The sequence below is a fragment of the Ahaetulla prasina genome, chromosome 1 (genome assembly GCF_028640845.1).
Source record: "Ahaetulla prasina isolate Xishuangbanna chromosome 1, ASM2864084v1, whole genome shotgun sequence".
Taxonomy (NCBI): domain Eukaryota; kingdom Metazoa; phylum Chordata; class Lepidosauria; order Squamata; family Colubridae; genus Ahaetulla; species Ahaetulla prasina.
Genome location: NC_080539.1, coordinates 111102040 through 111125754, shown reverse-complemented (window position 1 = coordinate 111125754; position 23715 = coordinate 111102040). Strand labels below are relative to the sequence as shown.

The 23715-nt window shown below is 40.1% G+C and overlaps 1 protein-coding gene across 2 annotated transcripts; it reads left to right on the top strand.

The window, feature by feature from the left end:
* Positions 1 to 5187: 5187 nt before the first annotated feature.
* Positions 5188 to 23234, top strand: HSF2 (heat shock transcription factor 2). 2 transcript variants are annotated; one of them, XM_058172813.1, is made up of 13 exons: positions 5188 to 5598; positions 12168 to 12276; positions 13630 to 13757; positions 13957 to 14081; positions 14353 to 14428; positions 15711 to 15772; positions 15868 to 15952; positions 18155 to 18315; positions 18940 to 19203; positions 19790 to 19895; positions 20132 to 20185; positions 22020 to 22104; positions 22323 to 23234. In XM_058172813.1, the coding sequence occupies exons 1-13, from the start codon at positions 5455 to 5457 to the stop codon at positions 22601 to 22603; spliced, it is 1680 nt and encodes a 559-aa protein (XP_058028796.1). In that variant the 5' UTR covers positions 5188 to 5454; the 3' UTR covers positions 22604 to 23234. The 2 variants fall into 2 exon arrangements, with proteins under 2 accessions (XP_058028796.1, XP_058028805.1); XM_058172822.1 differs by lacking the exon at positions 5188 to 5598 and adding an exon at positions 5873 to 6033.
* The last annotated feature ends 481 nt before the right edge of the window (positions 23235 to 23715 follow it).

The following is a 23715-nucleotide window of genomic DNA, read 5'->3' as shown; positions in this document are numbered from 1 at the left end:
AATTGGCCAGAATTAAAATTTAGAACTAAAACCCATAAAAAACCCATAAACTAAAAAACTAACCCAGTCCAGCGCAGATGAATAAATGAGTTTTAAGCTCATGCTAAAGGTTCGGAGGTCCGGAAGTTGACGAAGTCCTGGGGAGTTCGCTCCAGAGGGCGGAGCCCCACAGAGAAGGCCCTTCCTGGGTGTCGCCAGACGACACTGTCGCTACCGACGGCACCCTGAGGTGTCCCTCCCTGTGAGAGCGCACGGGTCGGTGTGGGGTATTCGGTAGCAGCAGGCGGTCCCGTAAGTAACCAGGCCCTATGCCATGGAGCGCTTTAAAGACGATCACCAACACCTTGAAGCGCACCCGGAAGGCCACAGGTAGCCAGTGCAGCCTGCGCAGGATAGGTGTCACTCGGGAGCCACGAGGGGCTCCCTCAATCACCCGCGCAGCTGCATTCTGGACTAACTGTAGCCTCCGGATGCCCCTCAAGGGGAGCCCCATGTAGAGAGCATTGCAGTAATCCAGACGAGACGTCACAAGGGCGTGAGTGACTGTGCACAGGGCATCCCGGTCTAGAAAGGGGCGCAACTGGCGCACCAGGCGAACCTGGTGGAAAGCTCTCCTGGAGACGGCCGTCAGGTGGTCTTCAAAAGACAGCCGCTCATCCAGGAGAACGCCCAAATTGCGCACCCTCTCCATCGGGGCCAGTGACTCGCTCCCGACAGTCAGCCGCGGACTCAGCTGACTGTACCGGGATGCCGGCATCCACAGCCACTCCGTCTTGGAGGGATTGAGCTTGAGCCTGTTTCTCCCCATCCAGACCCGTACGGCTTCCAAACACCGGGACAGCACTTCGATAGCTTCATTGGGGTGGCCCGTGGAAAAGTACAGCTGGGTGTCATCAGCGACAGCTGGTACCTCACACCAAGCCACTGATGATCTCACCCAGCGGCTTCATATAGATGTTGAACAGAAGGGCGAGAGAATCGACCCCGCGGCACCCCACAAGTGAGGCGCCGCGGGTCGACCTCTGCCCCCGTCAACACCGTCTGCGACGGTCGGAGAGATAGGAGGAGAACCACCGATAAACGGTGCCTCCCACTCCCAATCCCCCAGCCGGCGCAGCAGGATACCATGGTCGATGGTATCGAAAGCCGCTGAGAGGTCTAATAGGACCAGGGCAGAAGAACAACCCTCATCCCTGGCCCTCCAGAGATCATCCACCAACGCGACCAAAGCCGCCTCAGTGCTGTAACCGGCCGGAAGCCGGACTGAACGGGTCCAGATAGACAGTTTCTCCAGGTGCAGGGGAACTGATATGCCACCATATTTCTACAACCTTCGCCGCTGCAAGGTTGGAGACTGGACGATAATTACCTAAAACAGCCGGGTCCAGGGAAGGCTTCTTGAGGAGGGGCCTCACCACCGCCTCTTTCAAGGCGGCCGGAAAGACTCCCTCCAACAAGGAAGCACTCGTAATCCCCTGGAGCCAGCCTCGTGTCACCTCCTGAGTGGCCAGCACCAGCCAGGAGGGGCACGGGTCCAGTAAACATGTGGTGGCATTCAATCTACCCAGCAACCTGTCCATGTCCTCGGGAGTCACAGGGTCAAACTCATCCCACACAACATCACCAAGACCGCCCTCAGACGTCCCGTCCGAATCACTACAATCTTGGTCCAGACCGTCCTTCAGCTGAACGATTTTATCGTATAGATAACCGTTAAACTCCTCAGCACGTCCCTGCAACGGGTCATCCCGCTCCCCCTGGTGAAGGAGGGAGCGGGTCACCCGAAACAGGGCAGCTGGGCGGTTATCTGCCGATGCAATGGGGGGGGGGGGGGAGGGACGCCTCGCTTCCCTCCGTGGCACTAGGGAGGTCCTAGTATAGGATCTAACTAGTGTCCGATCAGCCTCTGAACGGCTGGACCTCCAGGAGCTCTCTAGGCGTCTTCTCCGGCGTTTCATCCCCCTCAGCTCCTCGGAGAACCAAGGAGCCGGTTGGGATCTACGCCGGGTCAGAGGCCGCAAAGGCACGACACGGTCTAAAGCCCCAGCCGCAGCCCGTTCCCAGGCTGCAGCTAGTTCCTCCGCCGTGCCGTGAGCCAGACCCTCAGGAAATGGCCCAAGCTCCGTCCGGAACCTCTCAGGGTCCATCAGGCGCCTGGGACGGTACCAACGTAATGGTTCCGTCTCCCTGCGGTGTTGGGTAGCGGTCAGAAAGTCCAGAAAGTCTTTAGGATTCACCATGAAGCATTGTGCAATCAATTCTGGAGCAAATTCATCCAATATATAATACTGCCTTTATATGATTCCTTCAGAGTGTCAGGGTTCCAAGTAACACCCCCAACGAAAGAAGATTCCGAGGCTTGAAGTTTCTCAAAGTTCCATTTTATCAGAGATGTCATATTGGCACATCTGGGAAAACCCGAACCTGAAAGCTTACAGATTTTCTCCACCCAAGGTAAAGTCCAAGTCCCTGCCCAATACCTACATGTCCATCACATGGTCCAATCAAGCACCGTCCCAACTGGAAATGCCTCCCAGTCACACCCCTTCAGGTGCAGGGCAAGATGACCTTGCCTCTCTGAGAAAGGAATGTTATTATGACTATATATATCACCCTGGCTCCATACAATCCCCCCTCCCAGTTTCCCACAGCACTAAATGTGGCAGGCCTGAAGGCGCAATGCAAAAGATGGCTTCCAGACCTGACACAGAGATCCTGCTCTTCATTTTGTAGCGATCTGCTTCACAGTTCAACTTGTACTACATCATGAGTTATATTTTGTCAGTTTGGCATCGAGGTTAAAAGCAGGTGTATGTGCTCCGAGCAGCAATAAAAATGACTACACATAAAAATAGAAGGCACAACAAAGAAAAAAAATCAAGGCATAATTTAAATATTTTAATTACGATTATTGACTAACTCTTAGTTGATTAATCATTCTTTCTGGCAGTGAATTCCTTCTAATGGGATAATTCAATGGCCCTGAATGCAATAAAAATCTAAGTTTAATAAACTGGATGAGTATTACTACAACTCCTACATCAGGCCCAAGCAAACTGTAGCCACTGATGTAATATGAGCTTTTAGGTTCATTTCCAAAACTTATCTGGAAACAATCAGTTGTGTGTCTGCCAGAGCCAAGTAATGTTCCATCCTAACTTCAGATCTGGGTATCTTATTTTTGTCCTCCTCAGCTCTTTTCTGCTGGGCTTCATAACAATGAACTAAGATTTATTCAGGATCATACTTCAGCAAAAGGCTCTGCAGCACGAATACAACTACTATACCAGATAAAGAACCGTCAGCCCGAGACGACTTCCGGTATCCAGCGGCAACGGACGTCTGGAAGGCTTCTCCTGCCTCCAGCGCCCGAATCCGGCCGCCGCCGAGGCCCTCAGGGGCCAGGTGTTCCGAAAAGGACACCTGCCGCACGGACGGCTCGCCAGGGGTCTCCCAGCCGACATACAGGACTGTGGGGACCGATGCTGGCGCTGCCCTAGGCTTGGCGGGGTTTGAGGCCACAGGCCGCGGCCATTATTTTGGTCGTCGCCTGGGCGCTGTGCCCAGTGACACCGGGCATTGGATTTATAACTGCAGCAGCCTGGTGGTGAACAGGGCACGGAGAAGAATTGAGGAGGAGAAGGAAGGAATATCGGTAAAAGTGAGTGGAGTGCTCCGAGTGCGGGGGTTTTTCTCCCCTGCGGTTGGAAGGAGCACGAGTTATTCTGGAGAGAGGAGAACTTAAAATAAGAAGATTACCGGTTTTGTGGAGCTCTGGAGAGAAGAGGTGATGGAGAAATTTAGGAGGGAAGGTTTGAGGCCCCTCCTTCTGGGGAACAGTGGTGGCGCCCAGCTCCTTCACTATGAGAATTTTGATGACATCACTTCCCTTCGGCTTCCTGGTTGACTAACTGTACTCTGGACTCGTTGCTCCTGTGAGTGCCCCCTGGTGGATCCGGAGGAAATTACAAGGATACTGTGCCTGCCTGAGGATTTTGTATTTTTTTTCCTTAATGGCAAAAGGTCAGAGACCAACTGCTGGAGAGATGGAGAGAATTTTGGAAAAGTTATCTAATATGGACAAGAAATTGATGAAATAAGAGCAGAAATTGTGACTATCCAAAAGGATTTAAAGGATACTCAACAAGTTTCAGCAGAAAACAAGCAGAAAGTGGAAGGTTTGGAGGGCGAGATGCGGGCAGTGCAGAAAAGAGAGGAGACGACAGGCAATGCTGTGCTTGGACTACAGATGGATAAAATGTCTTATTTCCTTAGGTTTCAAAATTTGGAAGAAGTGGACCAAGAAGACTTGAGAGATGTTGTGACTAAATTGTTGGGAGAATTTCTTGGGAGAGGTGTTGATTTCATGAATTGGGATGTGGATCGAGTTTATAGAGTTAATTCGCAATATGCACGCACGCATGCAGTTCCTAGAGAGGTTCATGTCAAATTTGTGAGAAGAGAGACGAGAGATGAAATTCTTAGAAAACATAGGAGTGGGGCACTGATTTACAGGGGCAGGGAGATAGCCATTCTGAGGCAGATTCCCAGACAGGTACGTGAAAAAAGAAAGAAATATTATTTTTTGTCAAGCAAATTGTACCAGAAGGGAGTGGGCTTCAGATGGCTGATGCTGTTGTATGTGTTAAAAAATTTGAGTAAAATTCTTATTTTAGATAAGAAAAATGAAAATTTACCATACCTGAAATGTATTTGTATAAACCTTTTTTGACTAATAAAAACTTTTTGAATATAAAAAAAAAAAAAAAAGAACCGTCAGCCCGTCTTTTATAAAATTCATGAGTTTCCTAGGAATAAACTTAAATATTTCACAGCTGACACTTCATTCCTAATCGAGTTTTACAGCCAAAGGCTGAGTCGGTCCAATTTAGTTCTTGCGGATTAGAGGAGTATAGGATTGGACATGTAAACAGAGGAACAGCGGAGTGAAAGTTAATCTTCAATTAAGAGCCGATGTGTTTTCTCCAAGGTTGCTGTGGCTGCTGTCCCTCTGTTGCTATGGTAACTTTACCTCCGCAACTCCAGCATTAGGCAAACCCACCCCACCCCCTCCTTCTTTTCACCTGACGCGCGCGGCTCTTTCATTCTTATTAGGCGAACGCTTCTCCCATTGGCTGCCCCGGGTCTCTCTTTTGCATTCCAGTCGGTGGAAATTTCCGTGTCCCGCCGCGGCCAAGCCAATGGCGAGCCCGCGAGCTCCTCATCCAATGGCAGCCGAGGCTTCTGGCTGTTGTGGTTCGCGAGGGCCGCGCACGTGGTCCCGTTATGTAAAAGGCAGGGTGAAGAAGCGGCTCCCCGGCCTCGCGTGTGTCTCGCGAGCCTGCGCAGGCGCGCCAGTTCAAGGAACGATCGGCGCCGCCGCCGCTGCCGCCGTGAGGAGGAAGACACCGGTTCAGATTGCCTCCGCTTTTATTCCCCCTTCGCCGAGCCATCATGAAGCAGCAGCAGCAGCCGGTCATGTCGGCGGCCAGTAAGGGTGCCGCTGCCGCCGCCGCCACGGCAGTCCCGGCCTTTCTAAGTAAACTTTGGGCTCTAGTGGGCGATGCGCCCAGTAATCAGCTCATCACCTGGAGCCAGGTAGGCGTTCTTGAGAGAGGCCAGCCGCGAAGGGGGGCGGGGGGGGGGAACCGGCCTTTTCCTTTTCCTCCCAACTGCCGCCCTGGAGCCTTGCTTTCGCGGTCAGGCTCCCTCTCGCCCGTACGGCTCCCCCCACCCCGGGCGGGACAAAAGGCCCGGCAGGAGGCGGTGTACGAGGAAGGGGGCGTGATCCGGCGTGAGTCACGCTTTTTTCCTCGGGTGGAGGTTTGTCCTGAGATCACCGACGGGCCTCGGATCCTGCCATCTCCCGCCCCCCGTATCGATCGTTTCCCCGGGCCCGCCTCGTGCCTTTGCCCTTCCCGAGGACGAGGCCGCCGGGACGCCTCAACTCTCACATGGCGGACTGCAAGGCCGCCGAGGGATCCTCCGAGTGGAAAATAACATTGCAGAAGGGCCTGGACCGAGACCGGGAAGGTGGGGTGGGGGGGCACGTCTCTGGGATGTATGCAGAACTGGAGAGATCCCTTGGTTCCGCTAGTGGGAAGCCTGAAACATGCCCGGTTAGCCCTGGGTGAGGAAGTGGATACCTGTTAGCTAGTCAAGCATCCCTCTTGACATCTCTGCTCGAAATCAAGCTGTTCCTCCGCCTAAGGAAATGTGCCTGGAAAAGTCTTGACTTTGTGTATATGGTGCTTCCCGATAGTGTTAATTTTGTACACAAAAGAGGGTGTTGAAATGCACTCATCAGGCTAATGTTCAGATTGATTCTATGTCCTGAACTCTGTCTGAGCTACTTATTTAAATAATTGCTATGGCTGCCTGAGGTAAATAATAATCTCAAGAATAAAAGCCACTGGACTTGCCTAGCTACCCTGGCTCATGCACCTGAGGAAACTGTCTTCTTCAGGATCTTTAGGCTAGTCCCAGAATGCAGTAATTGGTCTATCTCCCTATGGTTGGCTACAAACTTAGGTATGTGTCTCTGGTAACTGGAAGAGCTCACTTTTATATTAGGCTGTCACCAGTTCTTAAGTTGAATATAATTCTGCATTTTCCATAAGTTTCTTCAGGCTGTCTCTGATTGTTAATTTTTCTTGTTCAGCAAATCAAGTTTGACATTTTATTTGAGTTTCTGAATGTACTTGCCTCAAGTTTTTTGTAAGAAAACATCAGTGTTTGAGGTTTTCTCCTTATAATAAACAGGAAGTGGCGTTTCTGCCCCACATTCTTCTGCAAATTTTAAACTGGAGACCACCATTGATTGGTTATAACCAGGGGTGAAATCTAAAAATTTTCCCTACCGGTTCTGTGGGCATGGCTTAATTGGTGGGCGTGGCTTGGTGGTCAGATGACTGGGTGGGCATGGCCAATAACAATAAATAATAAAAATAATAAACAAAGTATAAAAAACAATAAGAGGTACCAAAAACCAACTTTCACACTTTACACACACAACACAATACAACAGACTCACACAATGTAAAAGCAGCTGCACTTCACACTTCACACAGCCACAAAAAGCTCAAAAACCAACTTTCACACTTTACAAACACATACAATTGACACACACACACACAACTGACACACACACACACACACACAAAATGCCACATACAGCTTTCTGAGATTTTGTTTGTGTAGTTAGAGTGAAACACTACAGAAACACACCAAATCTCAGAAAGCTGCACAAATATTTTATTTTATTTTATTATTTTATTTTATTGTGGACTTCAAATCCCAGAGTTCCTCAGCCAGCAAAGCCAGCCAGTTGATCACCGAGGAAATAGATTAGCTAAGCAATTGATTCTGTCTGGCTGAAAGTGAAACTGCTTTTGGGCTGGAAAAAAAGCCATGCGTTCATCAGTAATCAGGTAAGTGCCTTAGAATCTCTACTCTTAGTTGTAGAAAACATGTTTTCTACAAGTAAGAGTACAAGTAAGGTTCTGCTGATGAGGAATTCAGGTGAGATCGCCAGAAGAGACTTTATTTTTTTTTTTAAAAAAAGTTTAAAGTCTCTGCCGATCTCAGCTGAGGGGCGGGATCCTCAATGGCTTTTTTTTACTTTTAAAGGCATGTTTTGGCTGAAGCAAAACCGGCTTTTAAAAGTAAAAAAAAAAAAACACCTCTGCAGATGGTGCGGCTCAGCAGAGGCAGAGGGGCGGGGCCAGGGATTTTTGCTACCGGTCCTCCGAACCAGCAGCCGCCATCGCTACCGGATCGTGCGAACTGGTCCAATCCGGGAGCATTTCATCCCTGGTTATAACTGTATTGAGTGCACATTCAGAAAGATTCACTTATTAAACATTTGCTGGAAGATAGAATTTCAAAATTTATTTCTTGATAGCTAATTTTCTGTCAGTGGCTGTTAGAAGTAGGAAGCAATTTACTAAAGGAATGTTGTTTAGTACTTAGGTCACTGTTGTGTTGTATTTGTGTATTGTTTTCATGGTCTTATCTATTCTTTTTATTGTTAACTACCTTAGGTCTGATCTGTTGACTATTAACATTTAAATAGGTTCAAAAATTATCAGGAATGTTAGCAGAAGAATCCTGACTCCCTATTTTGCTTTACTCTAGCAAGAAAGTTACTCTTTTATTCTGAGGAAACTGCTTACAAAAAAATTCTTAGATGTTAAGGGTGAAAGAATTTACAACCACATCTGTTCTTGTGCCAGATACTTCTATTTGGAGATGGAGAGATGGTATAACTTGTAAGAAATCTGTTTCCTTGTTATGACTTCAAAGTTGTTTTTTTCTCAGAGGAATATAATATAAGAAAAAATTATGAAGTTATCTTATACCACTTTCTATTTCTGCTGGCATAGGGAATAGTATTTGTTTTACTACTTTTAAGATTATTTTTGATTCTGTACAAGTTGCAATGAAGAAATTGGAAACTAGAGCGATCAATTTTCATACATACTCTTTGGATGACTAAAGCAAACATTGAGCAGATCCTAGGAGACATTCATAGTTTACATTGTTTTTATGCCATGTCCACTTGAATGTGCCTTTTTATTTTTAGCATATGATGAGTTGGGTATTTAATTGTTCTTTATTCTAATGTTTAATTTTGGATTAATCACTCGTAGATAAAATAGGCTATTAGGTCATCTTAATATAAAAATAGGTCTATAAATCCTAGTCTTCTAGAATACAATTGTTTCTAAATCCCCTTTGCTGGCAGATCCCATGATACACTGGTATATTAAATCTATATCAGTGTGATTTTATGTTGATGCTATTAGTAAGCAGCTACCATACACTGGCAGGGAATCTCTGGTTTAAAAGTAAAATGATAATCTTGTCTCATGTCTGAAGGGAATAGAGTAATATTGTTATTTTTTTTATAATGACAATAATAGGCAGGCTATCTTGTTATTATGCTGATTCCTTTTGCAGCCATTGTCATGTGTTTGATTTTGTTGCTGGGGCTATTAAGGATCACAACCATATTTAAGATTAATCTCCCCAAAATATATAATTTAGAGACATGACCAGAAAAATCTCAAGTTCAAATATTGACTTAATTTGGGAAAGCCGTAATGTTTGGTTTGTTATTTGAATTATAGACATAATATTCAGTTATGTTATAAGCCTCTTACAAGAATTTAGTTAATGTACAGGCAGGTCCTCAACCTATGGCCATTCATTTAATATCAGTACAGAATTATAACAGCTTTGGAAATGATGCTTTATAGCCCGTAAAGCACTTCAGCCATCACAAAACATTTCACTACTATGCGTGTGGTCACAGGATCACAATCTGGTATTTGGCAATCTATTCACACTTACAAGGGGGTTGCCAAGAACCCCCTGATTGTAGTGATAGCTGTTTACAAACTTTGCCAACTTATCAAGAAAGTCAGAGGGGAAGCTGGCAGGGAAAGTTGCAAGCTGTTGCTTCTTGCTGAGAGAACTGCCTCCTGTCTCTGGAGGGTGACTGAAAGAGCTGCCTGCCAAGGGAAGCTGAACTCTTTTGATAAGGTTCAGAAACCACTCGAATCCTAAAGATTTTGCTTCATTTCTGCACCCTGCTGAAAATGTTCTCTGCTTCCCATTGATGATAGCTAATGTCCTTTGGCAGGGTGCAGAAACAAAGGTTAAATCTTGAATATTTGTGCTTTATTCCTGCATCTTACTGGACAAGTTCTTTCCCTCACATAGAAAGAAACTGAACTCCAACAGGGTGCCAAAATGGAGCTCAAACCCTGAAGATTTGAGCTCCATTCCTGCACTCTCCTGAAGGAGTTCCCTTTCAGCCATCCTCAAAGATGAGAGGAAGCTGAAATCTAAGTAGAGAATGGAGATGCAGTGTGGTAAGGAATAAAGGACAGGGGATCTCAGGTGGTTGATGGTGGAGGCCCATCACAGAATGTGGAGGAGTATCTCTGCTCAGGACTGAAAATGCTGCTTGGATTTTGGCAGGGAGGATTTTCAGCTCCTGAGCGAAGCCTCCACCAGGCAACTCATTCTCGTTATCTACAACTCTGTGTGATCCACAAGACTGCTTAATCACAGCCATGATTGCCAGAATTGCGGTTGTTGAGCAAAGTAGTCACATGACATCTTGTTTAGCAACTGCTTCATTCAGTGACTGAGATTCCAGTCCTAATTGTGATAGTAAATGAAACTATTTAAACATTTTAAAATGTTATACACACTTTTGGGGGTGGAGGGGGGAGTGCCTTAAAGCTAGTGCTGACTCCTGACAGCCTGAACATGTCCCTACAATGTACTAGGCAAGACTTTGGGATTGGTTTGCCTGCTTCTTCCTATAACAGAGAGGGCCTGAGTGATCCAAGGTTACCCAGCTAGCTTTATGCGTAAGGCAGGATTAGAACTCAGGTCCTCTACTTTCTAATCTAGCACTTTAACCATTGCACAAAACTGATTCTCATACACATAATAAAATCTGTGTAAAAAATAATATCTAGTAATATAGCACTTATATACCGCTTTACAGTGCTTTATAGCCCCCTCTGAGCAGTTTTACAGAGTCAAAATATTGCCCCCTACAATTTGGGTCCTCATGTTACCCACCTCGGAAGGATGGAAAGCTGAGTCAACCTTAAGCCCGATGAAATTCAAACTGCCAAATTGCAGGCAGGTAGCAGAAATAGTACTGCAGAATATAGTACTGCACTCTAACCACTGTACCACTGTGGTTCAATTTGCTAGAGATACTACAGCTAATATTTTAAAATAGTAGTTAAAATAATATGTTTATGTCACATATCCCAAGCTATGGCAGTATCTATCAAGGGCCCAGTCTGACTATAGTGCTTGATATGCAAGGTCTCCTTCAACCTTCTTTTTCTATTCTTCAGTCTTTTTATACCAAAAAGTATGTCTGAACCTTGCATTGATTTTGTCTCCTCATTTCTTACTACTACTTTTATCCAATGTTTCCTCAGATTCTGCTTTCTAGTCCACAAGTTAATTTAGTCTGGTTTATTAACTTTTATTATTATTATTATTATTTATTAGATTTTTATACCGCCCTTCTCCCAAAGGATTCAGGGCGGTGTACAGCCAAGGTAAAACAAACAGTGCAATATACAATTAAAATACGAATTAAAAAACTTATTACATAATTGGCCTAAAACTTTGGAACATATAAAACTAAAACCCATTGCTGTTCTAGTGGATAATTTCCTATTACATCCTCTGGGTTCTTAATTTGCTGTTCTGTTAGTCTTAGCCTATTAATTAGACTGCATTTTTGCTTGGACACATTTTCTATATCTTTCATATTTTGGTTTTATGCTCCCATTCCAAACTTAAATTTTCTTCATAATTTATTTACTTGCATATTCCCTTTTTTCATAGAATGTAAGAACCATATTCCCTTATAATTTGTGTTACTTATCTTACTAGACAATCGATATTTCCCCAAATGACTAAATAAATAAAAAGGAAGACCATCTTTTCTAGCTTGTTCCTTTGCCATTACTGTGCCAGAACCATTATTCTTTACATTTTTTCCATGGATATGTCATAGCAGCAAAACAATAGCAATAGCACTTAGACTTTTATACCATTTCACAGTGCTTTTATAGCCCTCTCTAAGTGGTTTACAGAGTCAGCATATTGCCCCCAACAATCTGACTTCTAATTTCACCAACCTTGGAAGGATGAAAGGCTGAGTCAACCTTGAACCGATGAGGATTGAACTCCTAGCATTGAACAGTGAGTTAGCCTGCAATACTGCATTCTAACCACTGCGCTACCATGGCTCTTAAAAATAGAAGTAATAAAAATTATGCATTTTAGATCCAACCAAATAACCTGTAACCAAAATTCACTTATTAGGCAGTTCTTATATGGTCAAGCATAATATTAAACTGTCCTGTAATTTGATCTGAGTTACTGTCATTAATGAATTCATGATTTGCCTCTTCAAGCTTCAGTGTTAATCTTGTTCCTAATCATTACCATTTTCAGTGAAAGCTCTTACAATTTTGATATTAACTATATATTTTTAATTAGAAATTAAATTTGCATTAAAGAATGCTTCAGTGAGAAGTTAGTTTCAAATATATATGAACATATTTTTCATTTTATGTAGATTCTGATCATAATTGTGTGTAACTTTTTAATTTCAGAATGGCCAGAGTTTCCTCGTTTTGGATGAACAAAGGTTTGCCAAAGAGATTCTTCCAAAATACTTCAAGCACAACAACATGGCAAGCTTTGTGAGGCAGCTAAATATGTGTGAGGATTTTTTTAGTAATATGCACTATTATATATTTAGATACACTTAAGCTATAGAACATTTTATACTATTAATCTTGAAGTAGGTTCATTTTTTTGTTTTACATTAGTACATTCTGTCAGTCATTCAAATTCAATTTTGATCATGAACATAAACAATTTTCTAATATAGTTGCTATAATTTTAGGAACTGCATTTGCTGAAATTTTCAATGCCCAGTATTGTGGGTCCTCTGAAACACTAAAGCCTATGAAGGATAGTTAATACTTTTTTCTGCTTTGTGTCATTATTGAATATTATAGTTTCTGGTTATGAAAAAACTTGATTTTTTTGTAACATGTCCTTAAGCAGCAGTTAGCAGAACTATTTTTTCACAAGTCTATTCAGAATAAAATTCTATGATATTAATATAAGTATCACCTGGAAAGGTTAGGTGTTGCTCAGTTGTAAGTAGGACCAATTTATCTTCCAATTTTGGGAAGGAAATCTTGTTTATATATTATGGCTTGAATTCATCGTAGTCTTCCTTCAAGTTGGAAGAATACTTTCCAACAAGGGAAAATGTTTGATACAGTGGAGCATTCCCATTGGTTGACTTGGAAAGGAGGCAGTTTCTGTTGATTTCCCTCTATCCTTGCAATCTTTTGTACCCCAAAGTCTAAAAAATCTATTCTAGAAGGTTATGGCATTCTTTGGCATGGAGAGAATGGGAATTGATTTAAATTATTTCTGTTCGCTTTTCATGGGTATTAGTTTGCTGAGAGAAATTCTTTGGGGAGAAAGTTCTGATTGGCTAAAGTTTCAAATGAAATCCATGGTAGTAAACATATCAGTGCAGTTTTCTTAGAAAAATACAGTGTTATACTATATTAGGATAATAGCATGTATTTGTTAAACATATTTAGAACATACGTTCCTGGAGCCTAGCACTATTTAAGATATGGTGTTTTTCTTAGTTTTGCTTCCAGATTTAAACTATCTGGCTCAGATCCAGAAGAAGTGGTGTACTGTACTTTTATAGTATTTTTTATACATATCAAACAGTATAATAACAAAACTGTTCCATATGCAATTGCCCTGTACTTCCCAGAAATACAGCAATATCTGTGAAGCTAGAAGGGGAACTAAGTGATCAGGCACTGCTTCCTATTTTGATTTTTTGATTTTTATATATGGCTTCTGTAGAAATTAACAATGGATTTTGGTGATAGTAAAAGACAGTTGTGCATCAGTGAAACTGTTTACACAAGAATTGTAGTTTTGATAATTGTATAAGTATGGAAATCTTCACTTTGTTGAATGAGGCTTTTGAATATTCCTGTTGATTTTTGCATTGTGGATATAATTTTTTAGATGGTTTCCGTAAAGTGGTCCATGTGGATTCTGGTATTGTTAAATTGGAAAGGGATGGTCCTGTTGAGTTCCAACATCTTTATTTCAAACAAGGACGGGAAGACTTACTGGAACATATTAAAAGAAAGGTTGGTGAAAAGTTTTATAAATCTTTTGAACACCTTTTGCTGAAATTCACCTATATTATGCATATCTCATAAGCATCATAGTATTTTGGAATTCATTTCTAAAACAAATTTCAGTTTCTGTTATCACAGAAGACCTATTTCAAGCTATTATCAACTTGTATATTATTACTCTTTTATATCTGGAATGATTTTTTTTCAGGTTTCTTCCTCAAAGCCTGAAGAAAATAAAATTCGCCAAGAAGATCTGTCTAAAATTATAAGCAGTGCTCAGAAGGTTCAAATTAAACAAGAAACCATTGAATCCAGGCTTTCTGCACTTAAGAGGTAAAATACACGTTAGTCAGTGTGATGTAACTTTATTTTTTATCAAAATTGGGAAAACTGGCCTTTTAATATCAAACATGAAAATTAACATGAAAATTTCTACTTTAACCTTAAAAATTATATGTCTCATACCAATAGAAGAGATTATCTGTGTCATATTATTATTAATATTGTTTTTCAGAATATATTTCTAATATTCTGTAATATGTAATCTAATAATATACATGCAAACATTTTAATTTTTGCACTAACTATGAATGTCTTGAAACAGAGAAAATGAATCTCTTTGGCGAGAGGTAGCAGAATTAAGAGCAAAACATCTACAGCAGCAACAAGTTATTCGAAAGGTAATTTTTCTTAGATTCATTTTCATATATAATCTATGTGAAAGAAAAGAAAATGGCTTTAGTGAATATAATACAAATTGGTAGATTAAATAATTTTTCCTGACAGCAATTGGAGAGTAAAAATTTATCCAAAATCAAAATCTCTAGAATAAATCGGAACAGATGTGGAATATATGTGGGAAAGTCTTATTACTTCTGCAGAAATCCTTTTATATAATACTTGATGCTTTAGGCTACATTGTAATGTAGGAATTATTTCAAATGCTTTTGTATTGGCTATCCATCAGTTGTGCTCATTGCAGAAACCCTAGCTCAAGTTACTAATGCACGTGTTTTATTTGTGAATGTTGATGTTACTAAGTAAATATATTATACTAATACAGATAACTTTCTAAAAACTATAATGAATATGGAAAAGAACGTCCCTTGCTTGCTCCAAGGGGCAAAATATATCTCACCCAGACTATCTGGAGATCTTTCCCCGCAGCCTCATATACATGTCAAACAACAGGGGCAAGCAATTCAATCCCTGTAGAAGCTGACAAGGAAATATCCATAGTACCAGCCTTTTCTCTCCCATTGCCATTGACAGAAACTGTTTGTTTTAGAAGGAGTGGAACCACTGTAAAACAGTATCTTGAATCCCCAACCATAGTAGGCAGTCTAGAAAGTTCCTAAGAGATCAAGGAGGATCAAGACATTTGTGTCAAATATCATCTATTAAAACAACCGGTCCTGTTTTGTTTATTTCTAGGATTGATCAAAAAGATCCATATAATCTGTTCAATCTCTATCCGGAATCACATTATCTTCTCAATAACTTTCCTCAAAGGGGAAGATTAGAAACAGGACAATAGTTGACTAATATTGCTTACTTTAAAGAAAGTTTCTTCAGAAGGGAGTGCATCAATATCTCTTTAGAGATATCAAGATGTTGACAGCTTCCTGAACCAGCTATTTTCACATATCCGAGCCATCTGAAGCATCTAGGAATGACATGGTCCCAAAATGATAGTACTCATGCTGTAGAGCACTCTGTTATATCAGTCTGAAAGTTGGACTAAATCTTGAAATACAGGCTTTTATATTTGATAATTTGCTGAAGAGATCCAAAGAAATTATTAACTTCTATTGTTGTTGTGTAACTTGGTTAACAATTTGTTTTCTTATGCACAAGAAACTTAATTTTCAATGTAAATGTTTAGTTAAGACTTATTTCTACAGAGATATGTAATTTTGTTTCAGATTGAAATGCAACAAAACATTCTGTTTTTCTCTGCAGATTGTGCAGTTCATTGTTACTCTCGTTCAGAATAATCAGCTTGTGAGTCTGAAACGCAAACGGTAAGCTTATTTTTGAAAGTTCTGGAAAAAGATTTTTTTTTAAAAAAAAGATATAGCCTTTACAACTGCATTAACGTTTTTTTTTTCTGATTTAGCCCACTGCTTCTGAATACTAATGGAGCTCCAAAGTCTAACTTATTTCAGCAGATAGTCAAAGACTCATCAGAAAACAAACATCATGTGAGTTAATTGTAAAACATATTTAAAAGTAAAAAGTTATCTACCTTGGGGAAACTATTTTAATATGGATGTTAGATATACAGGTGAAAAGCAGTTTAAATGAAGTTTTGTTTTATAAGAGGAGATTAGTGATTGCGGTTCTAAACAGAGACTTCGAATGATTTTCACTGTGGCAGTAGACCTACAGATTACAGGTAATCCTCAACTTTTAACAGTTCATTTAGTGATCATTCAAAGTTACAATGGCACTGAAAAAAGTGACATGACTCTTTTTTCACACTTAAGACCGTTGCAGCATCTTCATGGTCATGTGATCAAAATTCAGACACTAGGCAACTGACTCATGTTTACGATACTTGCAGTGTTCTGGGGCCATGGCATATTTGTGACCTTCTGACAAGCAAAGTCAACGGGGAAGCCTCATTCACTCAATAATTGTGTTACTATCTTAAGAACTGCAGTGATTCACTTAACAAATGTGGCAAGAAAGGTTGTAAGATGGGGCAAAACTCACTTAACAAATGTCTCACTTAGCAATAAATTTTGGGCTCAGTTGTGGTCGTAAGTCAAGGACTGCAGAATCAAAGCTGTGCAAAAGCAAGTGACTTTGCACAGATGTACTTTTTCTATCCTGATGTTCTACATTGTCCCTTAAATCAGCTCTTAAACTTTGAGCGCTCTCTCTCTTGAGCATTTTTCAAGATCCAGAAATAGAGGGCATCACCATCCTATGGTTTTATCAGTAGAAATAGTTTCCACTGGATTATACTTGCCATTATTCTACCCATTGCATTTCTTTTCTGGGACTGTTCCATTTTTTAGTAAACGTGGCTGGTCCATGTTTGTGCCCATTATTTTGTTTTTAAGAGAATAACGTATATTTATTTCCTCTGTTGAATATAACAATTTTCCTTCAACTATAATGACTTCAATTATAACGACATTAAATAATGGTTTATATTAAACAAAACTATACAATGAGTGCAAATGTTTGAGTTCCAGTAGAAAGAAAACTACGAAGTTCGTGAGGTTAATTATTCTTGTGTTTGTGGTCTATTTCCATTTCCCTAACTAAGGTTTTTAATTTCTTTGGGTTGCATAGTACCCTTAAATTCTTAGGTTAAAAATTAATTTTTTGTAATTTAAAAAAACAAAAAGGCAGTTTTATATCTAGTAAAATGTTAAATTCCAGTAATCAAAACTACACCATCTTTACAAAACGGAGTTATTGATAGACTTTAATTAATTTTGATAGTTGCAGCATATACCTTCAGGTCAAAAGGCAGAAAACTCAAAAGAGCTTCTTAAATTAATGGCTTAGAATATTAACAGACTGAAGCCTTGTTTTAACCCTGAACTGAAATCCCACTCTTAGAGTTTCGTAATTAATGTCTCTCAGATGTGAAGAAAGAGTCAACACTGCTCCTTGTAAATAGGATTGTAGCTGGATAATGGAAGAGATAAAGAGATAAAAGACAGAATCATCCCATGAAGGCTTAAATTGATGTCTCCAGGACAGAAGTGAGAACTACTAATAAACACCATTTGAATAATGAAATATTCTACATTGATGGTTGAGATTAGGTACAAGTGTTATTTCTTTCTCCTAAACTGAGTAAGAACCTCTGTGTTACAATACAATAGAGGTAATCCTCAGTTTACAACAATTGAGCTCAAAATAAGTGAGTTTTGCCCCATTTTATGACCTTTCTTGCCACCAAACAGTTGCTAAGTGATTCACTGCAGTTGTTCAGTGACACAGTTGTTAAGTGAATCTGGTTTCCCCATTGACTTTGCTTTTCAGAAGGTGATCATATGACCCCAAGACACTGTCACCGTAATAAATATGAGTCAGTTGCCAAGTGTCTGAATTTTGATCACAAGACCATGGGGATGCTCAATGGTCCTAAGTGGGGAAAATGGTCGTAAGTCACTCTTCAGAGTCATTGTAACTTTGAGCAATCACTATTGTAAGTTGAGGATTGCCTGTGCTTCTTTTAGTCAAGATATTACTCTTGTTATTTAAGAATGATTATCCTGTTAGAAATCATATTTTAATTCCATAGCTATGGAATTAAATGATTTGGAAGTCCATTCCAAATGCATTCTGAATGTAGCACTTTTAACTGTTTCTCATTCACTTTGAAGACATTTCTATCCTTATTCCTGTTTTATCTTTATTATGCAATTATGTTATTGCAGCTTGTAAATGGACAGGTTTCACATAACAGGAGTGATGGTTTAAAACAAAGAGACCAACTGTCAGATGACATTATTATTTATGACATCACTGATGATAGTGGGGATGAAGAAAAGGCACCTATTACTCCAGAAACTAGTGAAGATACTGTTTCAGATTCAAAGTAAGAAACATTTATATGTGTAATAAACATAATTGCAATTTTGGGCAATCCTGCATTGATGCCTGCAGTTTTAATTCTATAAATAAGTTAGCAGAATCCACATATTTTCATTAAAATAGTAGTGCTTAGATCTGGCAAGACTAATTCAGATTGTATCAGCATAAGGACTAGTAGCAAATAACTATAGTAAAATTATTAATAATCCTAGCTCGCTTTGCAGAGCTAGAACAGCTGTTTTTGGTGGGGAGATGGGGGTTAAAAGCAAAAATTCTAAATGCCTAATAAATGTAATGTTGCAAATACTTTGTGGATTTAGTGAAATAGATTGTGATTTGTTTTTTTAAAAAAGCCTATGTAAATATACATTAGTTAAATTTTAAAATGCCACATTATTCAGTTTAGGAAAATGTGCATGTGGAATGTATGAGATTCTGTTGTGTAAATTTCTAGTCTCCTGTCTGTTACCTCCCCAAAAAGTGTTTAAAACTTCTAATTATTCAAAGGGAAATACAGAAACAGAAATGATGTCTGAGCAAAGCTGAAGAAAATGGTTTCAGAATTTTACTTCCAATCAAATTACAAAAGAAAGGCTTTCTTTTTGTTAACCTTACATTTGCATTGCAGCTATAGTCCTGACATTGTAATAGTAGAAGATGATAATGAGGATGAATATACACCTATAATTCAAGAAAATACAAACACTGAACCAGTTGGTATTTCCTATGATGAACCTATAAGTCCTACTTCTGATGATGGAAACCCATTAATGTCTAGTGCTGTTCAGTTAAACAGCCAATCGACTTTAACAGCAGAAGATCCAGTGTCAATGATGGATTCTATTCTTAGTGAAAATGGAGTGATCTCACAAAATATCAACCTTCTTGGAAAGTGAGTCTTGCGTTACTTTCTTAACACTATTTTTAACCTTAAAATTTATGCACCATCTTACTCTCTTCCTCTTTTAACTGCACATGTATTTTACATTGCACATATTTTTTTGAATATGCTGATTATGTTTTCCTGTTATGAACAGGAGATTCCAATATGCTTACTATAGAATATTGAATTTTGAATTCAGTGGTTTTAGAGTAATAGGGTGCTTAGTTGAATCCACAATAACACATGTACTCTGAGTCTTTAAATTCCTAAATAAGTAGGTTTTTCTGTCAAATCAATTTCCATAGGCAATGTGTGTTTCAATTCTTGATCAATATTAAAGATCACCTACAGATGAATTTCAGATAGCCTGGGTGGTTGTATCCAGGACTTTATGTAATTGTATTTATATGCTGCTATCCTTGGATTTCATACTTTGCACAAGCTGATACCTTTATAGAGGAAAAATACTCAAATATTTTTACATTATATGAAAAAGAAGTGTGTAATTTTTTTTATTTTATTTTAGAAGTCCAAAGTGGCAAGTAGGGAACAAGTTACTGCTCAAAAAACTTAGAGGGTATTATTTTTCCTTTAGGGTGGAACTCCTGGATTACCTTGAGAGCATTGATTGCAGTTTAGAGGACTTTCAGGCCATGCTGTCAGGACGGCAGTTCAGCATAGATCCAGATCTTCTGGTGGATGTAAATATTTGCTTCAATTTTATAAAACTGTTTTATTTTTTAAAATATTTCATCAAGGTACTATATTAATGCTATATTAAGTTTCAGAAAAAAACCAAAAAAATTGTTCAGAGTATTTTTCTGAAGAATATTTTTAATGTCTGTATTTTCATAAACAAACATTGGTGCAGTTTAAAAATAGCCAACTTTATTATTTAGAATCTTCTTTTTAAAATGTGACATTTTGTTTTGTTTAGCTTTTTTCAAGTTCCGTACAGATGAACCCTACAAGTCATGTCAGTAGTACAAAAGTAAGTGTTATATTGGCATATCAATGAAATGTGTTAAAATATCACATGTTCATATTTTTAAAACTCTGAATTTTAGCAAAGTCATAATTTAAGACTAGTTCTATTTGTTTGAAATGCCATGCTTTCTAGTACTGAACTCAGTCTCTTTACACAGCTTACTAGTTTACATGTTCTGTATCTTATCCAGCACATCCTTACAGGAATGTACAATTTCATAGCAGTGCTTATAGAACTATCAAAATAGAGATATTTGTAAAATGGGGAAATTATTTTGGTTTGAACCTGCAACAAGATGTTGTATTGCAGAAGTTTTGCTAAACAATTTCAGTTTGGCAGCACTGAAACCTTGAATATGGTTGAGGTTTCAAGCTTCAGATGAAACAAAATCTGAATAGGAAAATTGGGCAAAGTTCCTTTCCCTGCACCTTCCCTTAGCTCTTTCCCAAGTGTCACATCCCACCAGCCTGTCTTTCTCCCATCTTTTCAGAATTTTTTTTTCTTTTCCCTCCCTTCAAGCCACAGCATATTCCACTGACTGATCCATATCTCCTAACCGTCCAATAACTTTCCTTTTCTCCTTGTTTCTCATCATCTGCCAACATCTTGGCTTTTTCCATCCTCAGTCCTTTCAACCATTTCTGCCCATATCAAAACAGTTTCATTTTGTTGCATGGGTGTACCAAAATATACCAAATACGTATGTTTTGGTTCAGGACCAAACCTTCCAAAACAAGCTGATGTGTGCACTAAATGCTTTTCACATACTAATGTAAAGTATTTATGTGGCAGGAATAAAATTACAATTTGTATATTTTAGTATTAACATCCCCAGTCTCATTTTCATATATGTAGAGGAAATGCAAATAGATGTTTCTAAAATTCCAAAAAATGACTTCTTGGTACCTGGCAAAATATTAGCTTGTCATTGTGTTTTTCTGAATACTATTATTATTTGTTCTGATGATAGCATCTCACATATTTTTAAATGCTGCTTCAGAATACAGATAGTCCTCTGTTAATTACAGTAACCGGGAGTGAAATTTCCATCACTAAGCAATGCAGTCATAAAACACAATGTCACATGACATCATTTAGCTATGGTGGTTCTGGTAATCCCCTTGCCTTCATTAAGTGAGAATCCTGGGCTTTTAAGCAAAGACATCCTTGTAACTTTCTCCTGGCTTCCAACCAACAAGTCAGTGGCTTGCATGCAGGACAGTGTGCAACTAAGTAACTGCTATGGTCAAACACAAATACAGCTTGGATGAGAAGGGAGTGGGCTGCCACTAGGGGCCAAAGAGCCCACATACACCCTTAAACTGCATTGCCCTCGCCATACCCAATTCACATTTGCTGTCTTCCTCCTCCCCTCACAAGGCAGATGCTGGCTATATGTGACTTCAGGAAGGCTGCATGTGGCCTTAGGAAAAAGGCATCACGTGGCCATCATCTGCCTCACAAAGGGCCAGACAGGCACACCTCATCAGCAGTGAAGGAAGATGGCAAAGGTCAGCTGGGAACAGCAGAGCACAGGGAGGCAGGGACGGTGAAGTGCAGGGCAGGTATAAGGGTAGAAATGTGGGAAAGATAGGTGGGCTTGGGTAAGTTGAAGTGCACCCACAGTTATAAATGCGGGTAGATTACCAAGCATCTAGATTTTGATCATGTGATCGCAGAGCCCTTGCAACACCATAACTTCAAGGTCCAGGTGAAAGTACCATTTGTCCAGTGACATTGTAACTTTGATTATAGAACAAATGGTTATGTCCTGTATTTTACTTTAATAGGCTCTGTTCTGTAGTATAACATTTTCTTCATCTCATCTTTTATGCAGGTGGAAGCAAAGGGAATTGAAACAATGAAAAGTAATAGTCCACAAGAAGACTCACAAAATGTGCCTAATTCAAACCCTAAAACAGGTGAGTTTTCATACTGTAAAATTGTTTGCTTGTCCAGCATTCACAATTTATGGAAATTATTTTTTAGATATGAACAAGATGCAATCAATGCATACTGGTAATCTACAGTATATTGAGTTCTAATTTTTTTCCACTTTCATTTTCCACCAAAATACATAAATGGTATTTCTGTTTGTATAAAATAATGCCTTTGTTTTACTTGTTTTCTTCTACTATAGATAAACAGCTCATTCAATATACTGCTTTCCCTCTCCTTGCATTGTTTGATGGAAACCCAAGCACAGCAACAGAGAGTACACAAGAAACCACATCTTCTGCAGATAAATCAATAGAAGTGGATGAACTCCTCGAAAGTAGTTTGGATCCTCAACCAACCCAAAGTAAACTTGTTCGTCTGGAACCTCTGACAGAAGCAGAAGCCAGCGAAGCTACATTATTTTATTTGTGTGAACTTGCTCCTGTGCCAATGGACACTGATATGCCATTGTTGAACAACTAACCCAATATGTTTAAGACAAACTATTTATTTAGGTTGTGTGGTTTTTTTGGGGGGGGGGTGTGTCTATCTTTTGTAAACATTTTTTGTGAAAGCAGCTAATGGGGACTTGAAAAGATTCTATTGCTTCTACAAAATCAGAGCAGTTTAAATATTTACACAAACCATCAACAGTTCACTCACACTAGTTCATTATATTCTAGTGCTGTTGTACTTTGAAGTACCAACTATCTTCTGAATACTTATAATCAGATGCTCTGTATTAACCACTATGGTATCTCTTGTTCACTTTTGGTCCTAATGTATGACATGCTTTTTTTTTTTTTTACTTTTTGATGGAGGTCATAGATTTCCAAATTCTATTCATTACTTTATTTTTACAACCTTGTATAAATAAAACTGTTAGGGGGACCAGAACTTAATGTAATGTGTCACTTCACTACATGTCTTTTATTTAAGTGGTATATATTTTTAGGGACTTTAGAATACAAAGGAAAGAGATTGGGGAAGGAGAATGATTGGCTCCCAGACTGGGTTAATCTTTTCCACAAAAAGGAGTTCTGCATGAAGATACTTCTGGTTGTGGAATAGAGGGATCAACCTAGTTTTAAAAATTACTTGGATTTAACTTCAGCTATACAAATATCTTTGTCCTAATAAGTGACAGCAGCCCCATCCAGCAGGGCCTCCTGTGGCCTCCGGCCCACTTCTACTTATGCTCACACAGCCGTAACAGAGCAGGAGGCTGAGCAATGTGCTAGTGAGGCAGCTGTAAGGCGAGGCAGGTGTCAGGGCCTGGATTGCCTGGCTGCAGAGCCCCTAAAGTAAGCCAGTGCATGGCGTGTGCAACAGCTCCACTCCACCCACCCCCACCTCAAGGCCGCACCACCACTACCACTACATCACTCTGCCTACTGCTCTGTTGTGGCTGCATAAGCAAGCAGAGGAAGTGGGCTGGCGGCCACACGAGGCCCTGCTGGATGTCGGGCCTGGGCGGGCTGTCTGCGGGGACCTAAGGTAAGCTGGTGGGGCAGCTCCACCCCTCTGCCTTGCAGCGGTGGTACTAGCGCACCATGTGCCCCACCATGAGAAGTTGGCCTCCCATGTACTGTTAC